General features: G+C 47.4%; 1 protein-coding gene across 50 annotated transcripts in view; it reads right to left on the bottom strand.

Annotated features, from left to right (window-relative positions):
• DMBT1 (deleted in malignant brain tumors 1) overlaps positions 1-17,814 on the bottom strand; it is an 83,972-nt gene that overhangs the window by 61,694 nt on the left and 4,464 nt on the right. For 46 of the 50 annotated variants that reach the window (XM_070780991.1, XM_070781009.1, XM_070781010.1 and 43 more), the window contains exons 2-11: positions 11,598-11,660; positions 10,531-10,560; positions 8,595-8,624; positions 6,101-6,145; positions 4,721-5,044; positions 3,924-3,953; positions 3,306-3,332; positions 1,957-2,280; positions 1,138-1,167; positions 532-558 (exon numbers count right to left, since the gene is read on the bottom strand). In XM_070780991.1, the coding sequence (XP_070637092.1) occupies positions 532-558; positions 1,138-1,167; positions 1,957-2,280; positions 3,306-3,332; positions 3,924-3,953; positions 4,721-5,044; positions 6,101-6,145; positions 8,595-8,624; positions 10,531-10,560; positions 11,598-11,660 (930 nt within the window). The remainder of the gene's footprint in view (positions 1-531; positions 559-1,137; positions 1,168-1,956; positions 2,281-3,305; positions 3,333-3,923; positions 3,954-4,720; positions 5,045-6,100; positions 6,146-8,594; positions 8,625-10,530; positions 10,561-11,597; positions 11,661-17,814) is intronic. The other 4 variants (XM_070780996.1, XM_070780999.1, XM_070781004.1 and 1 more) reach the window with 4 other exon arrangements.

The raw sequence follows: 17,814 nt of genomic DNA, 5'->3' as shown, positions 1-17,814 counted from the left end.
GGACTTGGAGATGACTGGGGAGAAGGCACCTATTACCAGCAGGCTGTTCACAATCCCTCCAGGACTTGTCAGCTCAACATCAAGAACAAAAAGACTCTTTCCTCCTGTGGCAGGAGACTAGTGGCTGACAGGCGCCCCCTGGCAGGAAGCAACCTGACAGTGAAGCTCATAAACAAAACCAAGCAGAAGTCAGAAAAGTGCATGGGGACAAAGAGTATTGGAACTTCTGGATCCTGCTGTACCTGAAGGTTGCCTTATGGCTCAGTATCCTCGATATGTAGGCCGCGGCACCAGCCCAAAGTAAGAGAGCACGAGTGGCCATCCTAATACTTGCAAACAAAAGCATTCTGAGTAACATATGGCACAACTCATAGGTAAAGCTTATCCATATCTCTGGCAAGTGAAGGCAACCGTCCAGATTAGATGAGGTAGTGACCTCAGAACCTGGACCGAAGAGGCAAGAACTGCATCCATGTCTGTGGACTGGAGTGTGGCATGCTGGTAATTTAGCAGGATCTTAATGTTGCTTACCATAGGCAGTTGTCGGATACCACCAATCTGCAGGGGAAACAAAGCAGGATTACAAAGAAGGTCGGTAGAATCAAGGTAGGTCTGGTTCCTATGACCAGGGACAGGACAGTGGGACCTGAGGGGCTCCACCGTCTGGGAAGAAGCCTTTTCTGAGAGTTTTTGTGAGCCCAGATCATGTCATCAAAGGTACACAGTCATCTAAGGAGGTGGCACAGCCCATAGAGCCATCAGCATGCCCTGCTGACTGGGTACTTCTTAGTAATAGCATCACCTAGACTCCATCTGGGGTAAAGGACAGGAAAAAGCTCTGTCCTCTCCATACACAGAAGTCTTGGTCCAGGAATACGTTCAAGCAGAAATGACCCCAGGACAGACCACCCTGTCATCCAAGCTCTGGGAGACACTGTGTAGCCACGAAGTCCTGAAATCTTGAGCCAGTCCAGAGGATGCCTGTCTTATGGCTCATCTGGAAGTGTCTTTGTGGTCCTGGGCAGGTATTGAGAGGTGGAAAACATCCTCAGTTCCCTCCTGGGGCTACTTGTTGGGGACCATGGGGCTGACTGCTGGGGAGAGGACATCCTGGGGTCAAGAGGCAGCAGGACTCACCTGGCACAACCGTGGACTGGGTCTGGTCAGCTGGGGGAGAAAGAGGGCAGGTCAGACACATAGTGCAGAAGGGGCTCCATGGGGGCAAAGGGAGTGATGCTAAGCTCTAGAGCAGGTGAGGGGTCAGTCCTTGCACCTGCTCTGCCATGGGAAGGGGTGGGCTCTGCCATCTTCAACCCTCCAAAGAGGCTCCTTCTGAGAAGTTCCAACAGACCAGCAGCTCTTATTTCCAATGTCAAGATAATTGACTCTGTGTCTTGATGACACCGTGGATGCAGAGCCAATCGTCAGGCTCACAGCTTTTATGGATCCACTGAGGCAGTGAGCCAGGGCTCCAGCTCCAGGTCAAGTCCCGTGTGTGATCTGTCAGGCTTGACCTTAGGGGATTTCAAGGCAGTGCCTGGCAGGTCACAGAGGGGCCACTGCCCTGCTCACAGCAGTCCGGGTGCCAGACTGTGCTTCCTAGTTCCTTGGAGGGGCCACAGTCAGGACTCAGGAGGAAGAACCGGGGCCACTGGCAGCCGCAGCCCATGCCCTCTGCTCAGAGACCTCCTGGCAGACCTGCGCTCTTTTGCCTCTGGTTTGCACTGGGGCATGGAGCGAAATGTCACTTTCCATGTGTTTTGGGGTTTTTGTTTTTTTTTTTGGTAATTCTCAATCTACATACCCAGGGGCCAGACAAAAGCTAATATACTGAATAAGCAAAGCACTGGGAGGATTTCAAGGGAAAGGGAAATGTAGAGAGTGCTTCGCAAGGGGATCAGAATGTGAGCAAGAAACCACCTCCAGAGAAGCGCACCCAGCTTATTTGAGACCCACCTGAGCAGATGACGCTGGCGTCCTCGCTGTGTCCGCAGTTGTGTGAATTCCAGGGGCTGTGGGAGCAGCTCCACAGGTAGGTCTCATAGCCTGAGCAGCCCACGTCGTCCAGGACAATGGGCCCTGAGCCCTGACCGAACCGGGCATTTCCTGGGGCTGAAATGGCCAAGCCACAGCCCAGCTGCCTGCAGACCACGTTGGCGTCGTTGGTGTCCCAGCTGTCATCACACACGGTGCCCCAGGAGCCTCGGTACAGGACCTCCACCCGGCCCTGACACCTGTGTTCTCCGTTCACCAGCCTCAGGGCCAAACCCGATTCGGTTCCTGGAAGGAGACAGGAAAAGTCACTCTCTTTGTCTCCTGAAGGAAGGAGTCCTGATGTCTGAGTGAGATTTCGATATCTTCCAAGGAAAGAGACTGAGTCTAGTTCTTGTTCCTTATCGGGAGCTCTTGACTTAAGTCTGGCCATCATGGCTGACCCACCAGGGACTGTGTCAGGGAACCATGTCTGTGTGCTGAGCTATGCACATTCTCTGATTGGTTCCCCACAACTCCTGGAATTCAGGAGCAGAGCTCAGCCTTGGGATGCCAGAGGGAGAGGGTGCCCACGTCCTGCATCCCTAATGACCCCTGAGATGGACAGGAGCCCATGCATCAGGGTACCACCAGACACAGCTTCCCAGCCCCCCAAGGTGCCTCTTTCTGCTGCTCACCCAACTTGGGTCTCTACCTCACTTGACCCGAAATTGTTCTGAAGGCTTGCTTTCCACTGAACTCCATGTTGTTTTCAAACACAAAACTTAGCCTGGATATAAAATAAATCACAGACCCACAGCCTATCACCAGAGCACATGGAGATGATTGGGGGAATGGCACCTATTGCCAGCAGGCTGCTCGCAGTCTCTCCAGGACTTGTCAGTGGAAGGTCTAGAAAAGAGACTCTTTCTTCCTGTTGGGATGTAGACTTGGGCTGACCCCTGCCCCCATGGCAGGAAGGAAAGTTAGAGTGAAGCCCAAACACATAAAAAAGCAGAGGTATAAAAAGTGGCGAAGACAGCTAGTCCTGGAACCTCTGGATCCAGCTGTACCTGAAGACAGAATTATGACTAAACATCTTAGACAAGAAAGTAACTGGATCCTCGTCCGGCTGAAGTGAGTGTCAGCTGAAATCCTACCACTAGCAAGCTAAACCAGCCAAACGAATACATTCTCACAGATAGGTGAAGGTTATCCACAGATCTGATGAGTAAAGGGAATCCCCAACGTTGAATGAGGTGGTGAACACAGAGCCTTAATCCAAGATTTAGACACTGAACCCTGATAGTTGGCAGTATCCAAGTGATGCTTACCATAATGAGTTGTCGGGTACCACCAGTCTGCAGGGGAAACAGAGCAGGATTACAAAGGTCGGTAGAATCAAGGTTGGTCTAGTTCCTGTGACTGGGATCAGGACAGCGGGATCTGAGGGGCTCCACAGTCCGGGGAGAAGAAGCCTTTTCTGAGAGTTTGCTGTGAGCCCAGATCATGTCATCAAAGGTACACACTCATCTAAAGAGGTGCAACAGCCCACAGAACCTTCAGCATGCCCTGCTGACTGGGTACTTCTTGGTAATATAAACGCCTAGACTCGGCCATGGGTGGAGGACAGGAGAAAGCTCTGTCCTCTCCATACACAGAACTCTTGGTCCAGAGAATGCATTCAAGCAGAAAAGACCCTGGGACACATCACCCTGTCACCCAAAGCTCTGGGGAGACACTGTGTAGCCACAATGTCCTGAAATCTTGAGCCAGTCCAGAGGATGCCTGAGTTATGGTTCATCTGGAAATGTCTATGTGCTCTAGAGTGACCAGGGCCGGTACTGAGAGGTGGAAAACCTCCACAGTCCCCTCCTGGGGCTGCTGGATGGGGGCCTGGGAGTGACTGTGGGGGAGGGGACATCCCGGAGTCAAGAGGCAGCAGGACTTACCTGGCACAACCGTGGACTGGGTCTGGGCACCTGGAGGGGAGAGAAGGGAGGTCAGACACAGTGCACAGAACGGGCTCCATGAGGGCAAAGGGGTGATGCTAAGATGCAGACCAGGTGAGGAGTCAGTGTGTGCACCTGCTCTGCCATGGACGGCGGGGCCTCTGCCATCCTCAACCCTCCAAAGATGCTCCTCCTGAGAGGTCCCGGCAGACTAGCATCCCTTATTTCCAACGTCAAGGTGATTGACTTTGTGTTGATGACACAGTGGACCTGGAGCCAATCGTCAGGCTCACAGCTTTTACGGATCCACTGAGGCAGTGAGACAGGGCTCCAGCTCCAGGTCAAGTCCCGTGTGTGATCTGTCAGGCTCAACCTTAGGGGATGACAACGTGGTGCCTGGCAGGTCACACAGGAGCCACTGCCCTGCTCTCGGCAGGCTGGGTGCCCAGACCGTGCTTCCCAGTTCCTAAGGTCCAGGACTCAGGAGGCAGAACCGGGGCCGCCAGCAGCCCGTGCCCTCTGCTCAGAGACCTCCTGGCAGACCTGCACTCTTTTGCCTCTGGTTTGCACTGGGGCATGGAGCGAAAGGTTTAATGTCACTTTCAGTTTGTTTTTTTGTTGTTGTTCTAATTCCCATCTACATACCCAGGGGCCAGACAAAAGCTAATATACTGAATAAGCAAAGCACTGGGAGGATTTCAAGGGAAAGGGAAATGTAGAGAGTGCTTCACAAGGGGATCAGAATGTGAGCAAGAAACCACCTCCAGAGAAGCGCACCCAGCTTATTTGAGACCCACCTGAGCAGATGACGCTGGCATCCTCGCTGTGTCCGCAGTTGTGTGAATTCCAGGGGCTGTGGGAGCAGCTCCACAGGTAGGTCTCATGGCCTGAGCAGCCCACGTCGTCCAGGACAATGGGCCCTGAGCCCTGACCAAACCGGGCACCTCCTGGGGCTGAAATGGCCGAGCCACAGCCCAGCTGCCTGCAGACCACGTTGGCGTCGTTGGTGTCCCAGCTGTCGTCACACACGGTGCCCCAGGAGCCTCGGTACAGGACCTCCACCCGGCCCTGACACCTGTGTTCTCCGTTTACCAGCCTCAGGGCCAAACCCGATTCGGTCCCTAGAGGGCAGCACAGGGAACCACTTCATGTTTCTCTTGAGGTCACAGGACTAAGGCAGGTTCCACTCAGGGGACTTCTAATGGCTTTAGATCAAAGCAGTCCATCCTAAAGGAAATCAACCCTGAATATTGACTGGAAGGACCAATGCTGAAGCTGCAACTCCAGTACTTTGGCCACCTAATGGAAAGAACTGCCTCACTGGAAAAGACCCTGATGCTGTGAAAGATTGAGGAGAGGACGAGAAGGGGTCAACAGAGGATGAGATGGTTGGCTGGCATCACCAACTCAATGAACATGAGTTTGAGCAAGCTCGGGGAGATGGTGAAGGACAGGGAAGCCTGGCGTGCTGCCGTCCACTGGGTTGCAAAGAGTCTGACATGACTAAGGGAGTAAACAACAACAAATGGCTGCAGTTCGCTGGGCTGGGGGTCACCTTTGAACAAGGCTGTGAGTTAACCTTCATCACAAGGAAATAAACAGAGACTTTCTTCCCCCAGCCCAGACTACCAGGACCTCAGGCTCTCCTGGCTGTAACTCTCAGCTCTCCTACTGGAGGAGCCCCCAGGGTGGGTTACAGGACCTCTGCACCCCAAGCTAAAGGACCATGGTTCCTATAGAGTGAACAAAAATCAATGAGGCCCCATATGGACTCAGGTAGAGCCCAGACAAGCTGGCATCCTCAACAGATTTCAATTGCCTCTCCAGGCTCTGTAGCCAGTGACCTTGAATCCTAGCTTGACCCGAGGTCAGCATGTATCAGTGAGGATAACATGGTGGGCATGGAGCACGGGGAACAGGACTCTCTTAGAGACAGAAAACCAAGCTCCATCTTGGATCTCCTTAGAGATGTCTCTGCAGGTTGATCCCTCCCCTATCTCAGAGTCAAGATCCGTGGAAGAGACACCCATTCAGTAAGGCCTTGTTCAGAGGACCTCCCTGTTTGAGAGCTAAGCAACCCCATCCCTTATGCCTTCTGCACCTCTTCTGTACCAGATATAGACCTCCGGGTGCAGCAGGGGAATGAGCCCACAAGGATCCCACATAACAAACGTTACCTTCTATTGGGTTCACTGTTGAGAGTTCCTCCGTGGCAAATGTAACTGCAGAGTGGAGAGAAGGAAAGGTCATTGGGTTGTTGCTCTCCTCCAGGGAGGACTGGCCCTCAAGCTTGGCTCGGAAATGGGGCTGGAGGCAAAGATCCAGAAGCCCTGCCCACTGCCCCAAGGCTGTGTTCCTCCTGAAGCAGAAGGCAAATCTGTCTCTTTGCCAGCCCTCATTCAATGTTGGAGGCCACCAGGGACATTCTTGGTTCCTGTTACCACCTCCTATGCTTCCACAATCTCCATTCAAAAAAATCACCCTGTGGATGAATGGCCCAAATCTATTCACAAGACTAACTTGAAATGGGCTTCCCTGGTGGCTCAGCAGTAAAGAGTGTGCCTGCAATGCAGGAGACGCAGGAGACCTGGGTTCGATCCCTGGGTCGTGAAGATTCCCTGGAGGAGGGCATGGCAACTCACTCCAGTATTCTTGCCTGGAGAATCCCATAGAGAGAGGAGCCTGGCGTGCTACAGTCCTTGGGGTCACAAAGAGTCGGATACAACTGAAGCAACCGAACATGCATGCAAACTTCAAATACCAACTGCCTGTTTCTATGGTGCAAACATACTCTGAGATGACGACATCTACTGTCACTGAGGTATTCCCGAGGGTGGGCCCAACTAGGAGGAAAGATGTTCCCAAAGGTGCATCTCCAAAGCAAAGATACCTGCTGCAACGTGACTGCTTAGACAGAAATGCTCTCTTGGGGGACATATTCTTAGGTGGTGACTGGATTTCACAGCCACATCCTGTGCTTAGTGACATGTATGTGCACACAGCAGCCCACATAGTAAATGCCACAGGTTGCTCTGAGAGTGTGTGTGCTCAGTCGTGTCTGACTCTTTGCGACCCCGTGGACTGTAGCCCACCAGGCTCCTCTGTCCATGGAATCTTCCAGGCAAGAATACTGGAGCAGGTCACCATTTCCTATTCCAGGGGATCTTCCTGACCTAGGGATCGAACCCGTGTCTTCTGCATTAGCAGATGGACTCTTTATCACTGCGCCACCTGGGAAGCAGGAATAGTCAATCGGATGGCCTGTAGGCTTTTCCCAGGGTGCAGTCTGGGGTTTTTTTAGCTCCAGCTACTGCTCTCTTCTGATCATTTCTGTGAATGGTCCCTGCAGAAATCCAGCTTCCACCTGTGCCTTTCTCCTGGAGGTCAATCACCAGAAACCTGCCCCTCAAGTCCCTCCCAGGCCATTCCTGGACCCTCAGGGCATGCTCTGAAAGGGCAGGGATTGGCCTCGACGCAGCCAGGACCCAATAGCAGGGTCAGCTGCCCTAAGTGAGCGCGTGAAAGATGCTAATGTACCAAAGTCGGCACAAAGGGTGTGTATGCTCACTGTGGAGAAGGAGGAGGGAGGATCCATTTAGAAAGAATCGTGGACAGAGCCAAAGAGACCTGTTCCGGGTTCAAATCCCTGCCCAGCCACTGGCCCACCACGTGATCTGAGATATAGAACTTGACAAGATACCTAAGGATGCCCTGGTTCCCCCATCTGCACAAAGGTAATTATCCTACTTACCTCAAAGTGCTGTTGGGAAGATTTCATGACAGTAGCACTTTCTATGTGCACTAGTTGAGCACTTACTCTGTGCCAGCCAGTCTTTTAAATGCTTTTTTTTAAAATATATATTAACTCATTCTTTGTAAGAAAATAATTTTGTGCAGGGTACAAAGCAAGTCCTTGGGAGATATTAACTGTGTTCGATAGAACTGGCATTCATGGCAAGAAGAGGCACTGATTCTACCCTCCTCCCACCACCTCCTGACTCCAAGCTGAAGCCAATCTCATGCAATGAATAACTGACAGGTAGAGAGAAGAAAGCTGAGTGCCGAAGAATTGATACTTTTGAACTGTGGTGTTGGAGAAGACTCTTGAGAGTCCCTTGGACTGCAAGGAGATCCAACCAGTCCATTCTGAAGGAGATCAGTCCTGAATATTCATTGGAAGAACTGATGCTGAAACTGAAACTCCAATACTTTGGCTACCTGATGCGGAGAGCTGACTCATTTGAACAGACTCTGATGCTGGGAAAGATTGAAGGCAGGAGGAGAAGGGGACGACAGAGAATGAGATGATTGGATGGTATCACCAACTCAATGGACATGAGTTTGAGTAAATTCTGGGAGTTGGTGATGAACAGAGGCCTGGCATGCTGCAGTCCATGGGGTCGCAAAGCGTCAGACACAACTGAGTGACTGAACTGACTGACTGAGAGAGACGAAGGGAGAAGAAGGACACAGGGGACTTGTTGGGTGTGTGTCTAGGACACACCAAGGGTCTTGGCACCCCTGGACTCCTCCTGCTCCATCCTTGCATTCTAAACGCCAGGCCCTTGTCCTGTGGCCAAGGCTGCTCTCAACCTCAGTTCGCCGCATCCCTGGCCGACCCGGCCAACAAGCAAAGCTCCAGGGAAGGCAAGTGAACAAAAAATGTCTTACCATCATTTATAGTCTGGAAATTCCCCTGATCTAGAAAGAAATACAGATTCATCTTAGTCGGTTCTGCTGTTTCTAAATGACACGCGGTCACAGCAAAGGGCTTGAGGTCCACCTTACAATCACGCCAGGGGGCGCTGTGACTCAGTCTTGAGCTTGTGAGCCTGTGGCATTCTTGCTAAAAGCGTTTGGGGTTTTGGAATAGAACTTCAAACCAAATGGGCCGTTTGTTTTGAACTACTATGGGGCGTTCAGTAGCTTTAGACCTAATAAAGTACGTGTCTGTTTACCATGCCTCTAACACTAGTTAACAGTCCCATGCGATCTATGCTCAGAAACCACCCAGCTTATTTCATTCTCCTGAGTACTATCTTTTCTGCCGAGCAGACTGCATCGATCTCCAAGTCTGAGGATTTTGTGGATGGGAACCTTGTCTGAACCCTCTCCATGGACTAAGCGGAGGATGTCCAGCCTAAGGGGATGGTAGAGAGGGACAGGATGGCACAAAAAGGAGGCTGTAACAACAATTCAAGACGTGACCAAGGATTAGCATCCCGGAAACGTGTTCACGATCCTCTTCTGAATTCGCCTCCATCGTCTCCATGCAGATTTAGACAAGGACTTAGAAGGCAAATAAGAACTGCGTCTGGGTGGCAGCCGCCCACCTGCCTGCTCTTCACTCTTTTGCCCCCAAAGATGAACGCTGTTCTACCGCTAATGGCAGCTGACACTTCTGAACCCCATTGATCAGAAGTCCTTTTTTTGCCCTAGAGCTTCAGAAAATATGTCAAAGGTACAGTTTGGGAAATGGAACTTAGAGATAAGCCCCCATCAGGGAACTGTGATGCTTAGATAAAATATTAGGGTGGGGGTGAGGGTAGAGTGACTAAGTCAGCCTAAGTCTATATCTGTTCCCTTGAGTTCCTGGCACCAGTGCCAGGAATAACAGAAAAATGCTCTTCCTTCCTCCTCTGTCTGGCCAACTCTTACACCAGCCCTATACCTCCGTTTACCTGTGACTTCCACGGGGTGGCTCTCTCTGATGGCTTGAGCACAGGCCTCTTGCCAAGGACATCTCTCCCCAGCACCCATCACAGCTGTACTTGTAACTGTGTGCTCAGAGATTACTGTCTTTCTTTCCATAAAACCCTAAGTCGCTCCAGGGGCCTGTCCTGTTTAGAAGGATCCTGGTAGGACTCGCTCTTGACGGACAAAGTGGCATTGATGTTGAGCCCATTGTGAAAGATGTGTGAAAGCTCAATGTTAGCAACTCTCTTATGGAAAAGTCTTTATACCAACAAGCCAGACTTAACGATGTACCCAATAACCATTTGGGAAAATGTTTAAAAGCTGCATTTACTTGACATTAAGCAAAACGTAGACATTAAGAAAAAATAAGTTTAAAAAGGTAGCACTTAAAATATATGCATAGATCTCCTGTCACTTGCTTTGGAAATTCTTAGTCAAATCTTATAAGTACATTGCAAACATGAAAGCTTAATTCAATCCTGGGCCATGTAGCAGGCTTGATCAAAATGGGGTCTGCAGACCATCTTTATTTTCAGTTACATAAAAATTCAGATTCCCAAGTCCCACCCCAGACCACCCAAATCCAAGTGTCTGGGGTGGGGAGGTGAATTCTAAGGACCTGCATTCAACCAAATACCCTAGTTGATTCTGATGTGCACTGAAGTTTGAGGTGAAGGCAAAACAAAATCAAAGAAAAAACTAACTGTGTAACCACAGTCCATTTGTCCTGCAGCTGAAAGAAGTTTCTATTGCCTTTGTATTTCCATGAAGGACGCAAATCACATTATTACCCAATCCTCATACCATTCACTAAGTTCCAGAGAGGCTGTGTGTATTCTTCAGATATAAATAGCTATATAGAATGATAAACTTTAAACCAAATACACCATACCATTTTCAAAATACTTACCATGTGTTCTGGGAGAATCTGACTCAGAAACTATAAAAGAATAAAAGAAAAATCAGACATGTGCATGTTTCATGCGTAAGGACCCTAACCAAGAAATCCACCTTTGAGCCATTGCTTTTTTTATAGTTGACTCTCAATTGCAGATCTAGTGCAATGAGAGATCTAAGCTTGCTTCCAAAATGCCTGCAGGGTGAAAGTACACAAAGACTTGTCTTTTGTTTTTTTTTTTTTTAAAAAGGAAGTCTACACTTATGCCATCTCTTCTTCCTTGCACACATACCCAAGGAGGCCCATTTTTAAAAGCTTAATCATGGCAGATGATGTTGAACATTTTCTAGCCTGGGAACCTGGAGTCATACTCCAGAGTTCTACATCATACTCAAGAATTTTACAAGTGTCATCTCAGCTCATCCTCATAGAACCCCATAGGGAAGCTGGCTTGAGTAGGTGACCCAGACCAACTGACCAGTAAATGACAGCCGGACCTGTACTCAGATGGTTGCTCTTAACCATTTCGCTCTTCTACCTTCCAGTGTATATATATTTACCAATTGTATTATTTGTATTTGGCTCAAATCATAGTCTGTGCTTTTGCGCAAGCAGGTATGCTCATGCACACACAGGACTGCCATAAAAGAGGAATTAGGGAGCAGAAGCAGTTAGCACTTAGAGCACTGACTGAGGCCAGGGTACTCCTTATTCCCCCAAGACTTGTAGCAGTTCTAGAGAAGAAAAGGAATGTGATTCTCACCAGAGAGGCTCAGCTACATACGCTGCCCCACCACTGCCCCTGCCGCCCTGCTGGACACCCAGTGGGGCCGCCTGGGGGCCAGAGACCTTAGGAAAGGAGTGTGACCGGACAGACACGGCCTGGGGGCCGATCTCATGGTCAGGATGGAACCTCACAAGGAAGGAGCTAAGGGTCTAGGTGGACCCCATCAGAGGAAACCCTTCCTGTCCCACATCTAAAACCCAGCAGAATTCTCTGTGGCAGTCCCTCCTGAGTCCTTGGGGGTGGCCTTGGGCACCACAATTGCCCAGCCTGTCTGGAGTTCAGGTAGACTTACCAGAGCTGAGTAACTCCCAGAAAGCACTTTCTGTGGTGTGTCTCGTTGCTGATGTTGCTGGAACTACAAAGAAAAACAGGCAGATGAGAGCTCTTCCAAAAACAAGCATTAAAGCCAGACTCACCCTCCCTCCCATCAGCTAATTGGAGCAGCAGAGGGAGTTGCATTGCTCTTTGCTTCGGAGGGTAGCCGGACCCATTATTCATTAACTCATTGATTCACTCAGGGAATATGGGCTTGTCTCTGACCACACAAGGGGCACGGAGGAGAGGGATCCATCACTGAAGGTAAGATGTAATCCTCTGGAGCTCAGAGGCCAATGGCAGCCAAACCTCGTGAGCATGATCAGTCGCTCAGTCGTGTCCAATTCTTTGTGACCCCATGGACTGTAGCCCGCCAGGCTCCTTGGTCCATGGGATTTCCCAGGCAAGAATATTGGAGTGGGTTGCCATGCCCTCCTCCAGGGGGTCTTCCTGACCCAGGGATTGAACCCATGTCTCCTGCATCTCCTGCATAGGTAGGCAGGTTCTTTATCACTGAGCCACCTGGGAAGCCCCTGGCAGCCAGACTTGCTAACCAGTAATTCTCCATTTTGGCCAATGAGGAACACAGTGGAGGGGAAATAGAAATCTCAAAAGAAGCAATTCCTGGGCTTGGAAGAAGGGCAGGAGGACTCCAGAGAGGACAGGATGTTTCAACAAGGCTTAGAAGAAGGCATAGATATATATCAAGAAAGAACAGGGTGAAAGTTGTTAAGTTGCCAAATGAAACTCAGAATGCCCAGTAAAATTTGAATTTCAGATAAACAATGAATTCTTCTTTAATGTAAGTATGTTCAAAATATTACATGGAATATGTATACTTAAAATTTTTATCTAAAATTTGAATTTAGCTGGATGTATTATATTTTTGTTTACAATATCTGGCTACTCTCCAGTATTCTTGCCAGGGAAATTCCATGGGCAGAGGAGCCTGGCGGGCTACGGTCCATGGGAGATCCCAAAGAGTCAGACATAACTGAAGTGACTTAGCACTCACTAGATGGAAGGCATCCCAGCAGGGGCAGTAGACAAAAAGTTGTTTTAACTGTCCTTTAGGTAACTAACCCCCGAGCCGGATCCACTGAGCTCTCCATCCTTTCTGTAAACCTACTGACCACTAGCGCTAGGGGGGTAATTTCTAGTACACTTGGCAACTTGCATTCCAACCAAGTTGTGTGATCAGTGAATGACAGATATGAGCCCTGAACCTGTTTATGTTGATTGTACTTGACACTAAAATAAATATTAAGTAAATTGATCAAATATGGTACAAATAGAAAGATGGCCTTCAAAAAAATAAGGCTGAATGCTTTGGAAATAAAACTCAGGTGCTCAAAAGAAATTGAGTGGGTTAGGCAGCAAAAAGGAGAAATATATTTAAAGCAATTGAACTTATACCCTTTGTTCATTCAGTCACTCAGTCATATCCTGCACTTTTGCAACCTCATGGACTGTACCTTGCCAAGCTCCTGTGCCCGTGGGATTTCCCAGGCAAGAATACTGGAGTGGGTTGCCATTTCCTACTCCAGGGGATCTTCCTGAGCCAGAGATCAAACTCTCATCTCCTATGTTGCCAGGCAGATTCTCTACCACTGAGCCACCTAGGAGGCTGCTTTGCAAAGGTCTTTCATTTCACACTCTACTTTAGAGAGACTAAAAATGAAAAGGTATAGATATGCCAAATGGGAGCAATTTATGCAAGAAAGGTGCTGCAGAACTGCAGAAGACCTCTGCTGAGAGAGAAGCCTATAGCAACAAATTGGCAAGTCAAAGTGTGTTTATAAGTTTTAAGATAAAAGGAAACATTTTAAATGTGTATCTATCATATTTTTTATTTTAAACAATATTTTTGAAGGAAAAAAACAACTCCCTGACCCAGTCACATTAGAAAAGGGTTCTTTTAGAACAATGGCTCTTAAAATGGTTCCATGAGTCTTCAGTACCAACCAGCACCTGGGAATTTGTTTTTAAAAAATGCAAATTCTTAGGCCTCCCCCAGACTTAAGAATTTACCCTTGAGGTGATGCCCAACAATATGTATCCATTCCAGGTGATTCTGACACACATTAATGTTTGAAAACCACTGTCTACTGTGCAGCAGAAGTGTTTTGACAGAGTGGTAGGGAATAATGTATTCAACAATCACGCTCCTTGTAGAAAGTGAAGAGGAACAATGGGCTGTTGATGAGGGTGAAAGAGAAGAGTAAGTTTCAAGCTGGCTTGAAACTCTGCATTAAAAAAACTAAGATCAAGGCATCCAGTCCCATCACTTCATGGCAAATAGAAGGGGCAAAAGTGGAAGCAGTGACAGATTTTATTTTCTTGGGCTCCAAAATCACCGCAGATGGTGACTGCAGCCGTGAAATTGAAAGACGTTTGCTCCTCGGAAGGAATGGCAAACTTGGACAGCAGGTTAAAAAGCAGAGACATCACTTTGCAGACAAAGGTCTGTAGAGTCAAAGCTATGGTTTTTCCAGTAGTTGTGTACAGATGTGAGAGTTGGACCATAAAGAAGACTGAGCGCTGAAGAACTGATGCTTTTGAATTGTGGTGCTGGAGAAGACTCCTGAGAATCCCTTGGACTCCAAAGAGAACAAACCAGTCAATCCTAGAGATCAGCCCTGAATATTCACGTGAAGGACTGATGCTCCAATATTTTGGTCACCTGATACAAAGAGCTGACTATTGGAAAAGACCCTGCTGCTGGGAAAGACTGAAGGCAGGAGGAGAAGGGGGCAGCAGAGGGTGAGATGGTTAGACGGCATCCCTGATCCAATGGACATGAATCTGTGAAAACTCCGGGAGATGGTGGAGGACTGAGGAGCCTGGCGCACTGCAGTCCAAGGGGTGGCAAAGAGTTGGACATAACTTAGCAACTGAAAACAACAACAGCTGGATGCCTGACCCAGCAGGCAGGGGAATGTTGAGATGACACAGTGCTGCCTCTGGAAATTGGCTCTAGTGGACGAAACTTAGAGACAAACAGTTAGAGGACAGGGAACTGAGAGCTCCGATTGTGGGATGTCGGGAGTCCAGAAGAAGAGCTCACGGAATGGAACCAGGACTTCTGAGCAGAAGTGCACCGGGCAGAGGGGAAGATGTGGATGGAAACAGGCTCCAAGGAAGTAAAACACTATAAATAAACTTCCCTTGAGGAGCGACCCAGAAGAATGAAACTACCAGCTCTGTGTAAAGCTTCTTGGCTGTCTCCTCAGACGAAGAGATGAATCGGGTTTCCGGATGGAAGGACTGAATATAGGACTATCAGTCGTTCTAAACTAATTCATAGGTTTGATATCATTTCCATCAAAAAGTTTCTCTTGGATTGGTCTTTAAAAAACAATTTTGAAGTTTATCGAGAAAAATAAATAGGCTAGAAATGACTGATAAGTTCTTGAAAAAGGAAAAAAAATCCTGCTGGGGAGAGGGAAGGGACAATGTGGGTTTGGGACTGGGGGTCTTGGCCACCTACGAACCTGGGAGACAGGAACCTCGAGTTCAAATTCTAGCTCTGCTGTTTATTTGGTCTCTAAACTTGGGCAAGCCATTTATTCTCACCCAGTCCTAGTTTCTTCATCTGCAAAAAGATAGTTATACTAACCTACTTCACAAGGTTATTGTGAAGACAGAGTTAGAAAACTATATCAGATGCTTAATTATTATAGTGTTTGCCATGTTGTCAGCATTCAAAAAATTATGATTAGCTCCAAAATATTCAAAATAAAGCTATAAAAATTAAAGCAAACTTTAAAATTTAAATTATTTTAGAATCATTTTAGATATTTACTTCACACCAGAAGGCAAAATAATTTTCAAAACCAAAGAACAGGATTTTATTAAACAAATGAAAACAGGAAACTAATTAAATGTTTATTTGATTTTTGTGAAATGTCTAGAGTTTAAATCAACAGGAAATTACAAAGAAAAATAGCAATAAATTTAATTATGTTAAAATATTCGTGCAGAAGGAAATCAAAATTTAAAGGCAAATAACAAATTGGGAAAATATTTGTCATCAATATAATGGACCAAGTGGAGAGAGTTTGTTCAATATAATGGACAGAGAGAGTTTCTATAAACCAACAAAGATGATACTAACTTTCACACAAAAAAATAGAGGATAAAAACAGACAGTTCAAGTAAAGGAATTCAAATGGCTTAAAATTTTTCACCTTCACTATAAAGCAAAGAAATGCCAATTAAAATAACTACATCAATTTTTATCCACCAACTCAGCCAAGAGTTTTGAACGGTAATATTCAGATTCAGCAAAGTTGTAGAAGATTGCACTCTCCTGTTTTACCATTGGAGAAAGAATTGGTAGATTGCTAGAAAAAATGTAACAGTAGGCTTTAAAACCTTAAAATGATCAACTCTCTGACTCAGTAATTCCACATCTAAGAATCTAGCCAAAGGAAATCATAATTTACTTAATGTGGACAACGATGCATGAACAAACATGATCTTCACAGTATTATCTGTTATAATTACAGAAAGAATCGGAAAAAGGGTGGTAGAAATAGGAAGAGGTTGGTAAAAGGGCACAAACTTTCAGCCAGGTGATGAATAAGATCTTAGGATCTAATGTAAAACATGGGGACTACAGTTGATAAAACTGCATCTGTTATACATCTGAAATTTGCTAAGGGAGTAGAACTTAAATGTTCTCACCAAAATAAAAATAGACATGTGAGGTGATGGCTATGTTCTCAACTAGATGAGGGAGAATCTTTCCACCACGCATATGCATATCAAATCACCACAAGGTGCTCTTTAAATATCCTGCACATTTCTTGGCCATTCATACCTCAATAAAGCGAAAATTTTTAAAAAAGAATAAAACTTGAAAAAAAAAACTTCAATCTCCCAAAATCATGAATGCATGTTAAAATGTTCAGAATACAAACTATAGAAAAACTGTATGTTAAATGCTATCCTTTAGGGACTTCCCTGGCTGTCAAGTGGTTAAGACTCTGAGCCTCCACTGCAGGGGACATGGATTTGATTCCTGGTCAGGGAACTAGATTTGGCATGCCACTCGGCGGGTGGGGGAGCGGGGAATGATATCACTTCCATACACATGTAATTGGAAAGAAATACGTATTTTAATAAAGCCAATCTCAGGTGATAGGACGAGATGTGTTTTTATCTTTGCTGTGTTTCTCTGGTTCCTATACTCTCCACCCTAACTGTGCATTAAAAGCTGTGGTTTGAGGCTGAATGCGGGAGATGTGGTGGCAGGTGATTTAGGAGGCAAATTCTTTTAGGTTCAGGAGGAAGTGTGGTTGTAGGCTAAAGGAAAAGAACAAGGATGAAAGAAAAAGAAGATAAGGAAAAAAAATGAAGCTAAGGATAAAGCAGAGAGGGAGGAAGAGGAAAGAAAGAGAAGGAGGGGAGAGGAGGGGACGTGTAGGGAGGGAGATAAGCTGCTCTTATCTCTTGGCAATTACAGCTTTCCCAGCGTTGAGCTAACTGTGCTACCTGCAGTATCTCGTTTTATCCTCAGGATATCCTTTATCAGATTATTACAGTGTCAGATTATTACACAGTCTACTTTATGGAAGGGAAACCCAAGGCTTAGGGACGTGAAACAGCTTGTCAAAGGTCACACAGCGCTGACAGTGAAACTGATGCCGGAAGTCAAGGGCACTGACCCCAGAGTAAATGTGCTCATAGCTCAGCTCCGCCGCTTCCCAAGATTCAAGTGCAAACGAGATTCCGTTTCAACTTGTCAGAAAGCAAAGCATTCTGAAATAATAATCTTTAGTGATGGAGAGTTTGTGGTCAGCATCGCCCCTGACAGCACTGGGGTTGGTGGAGTCTGGGGTGGTAACAGCGTGGAAGGACATAAGTGCAGTCATCGGGCAGCAACTGGGCCATTTCTAGGGAGGAATTTGAGGCACAGGGAGGGTGTGTCTTCTAATTATTACCTCCCAGCAATGGACAGGTATTTGGGATTCAGTGTCAGGTTGCCTATCTCAGGACAAGGGGAGTCTGGTCACTGTAGTCCTCTTTCCCTTCCAACCCAGCTCTGGGGACTCAAAGAATAGCTGGTCCACACTCCATCCCTGCCCTTCCCTCCTCAAGAGCTCAGCTCATATGCTGCACTCCATGCTCAGTGGTCACGAGTATCCGCTGGGAAGCAACATTCCTGGCTTTCCTGTGAATGACCCCAT

Source organism: Bos indicus, chromosome 26, assembly GCF_029378745.1.
Source record: "Bos indicus isolate NIAB-ARS_2022 breed Sahiwal x Tharparkar chromosome 26, NIAB-ARS_B.indTharparkar_mat_pri_1.0, whole genome shotgun sequence".
Classification (NCBI taxonomy): Eukaryota; Metazoa; Chordata; class Mammalia; order Artiodactyla; family Bovidae; genus Bos; species Bos indicus.
This window is presented reverse-complemented; position numbering and strand designations above follow the sequence as displayed.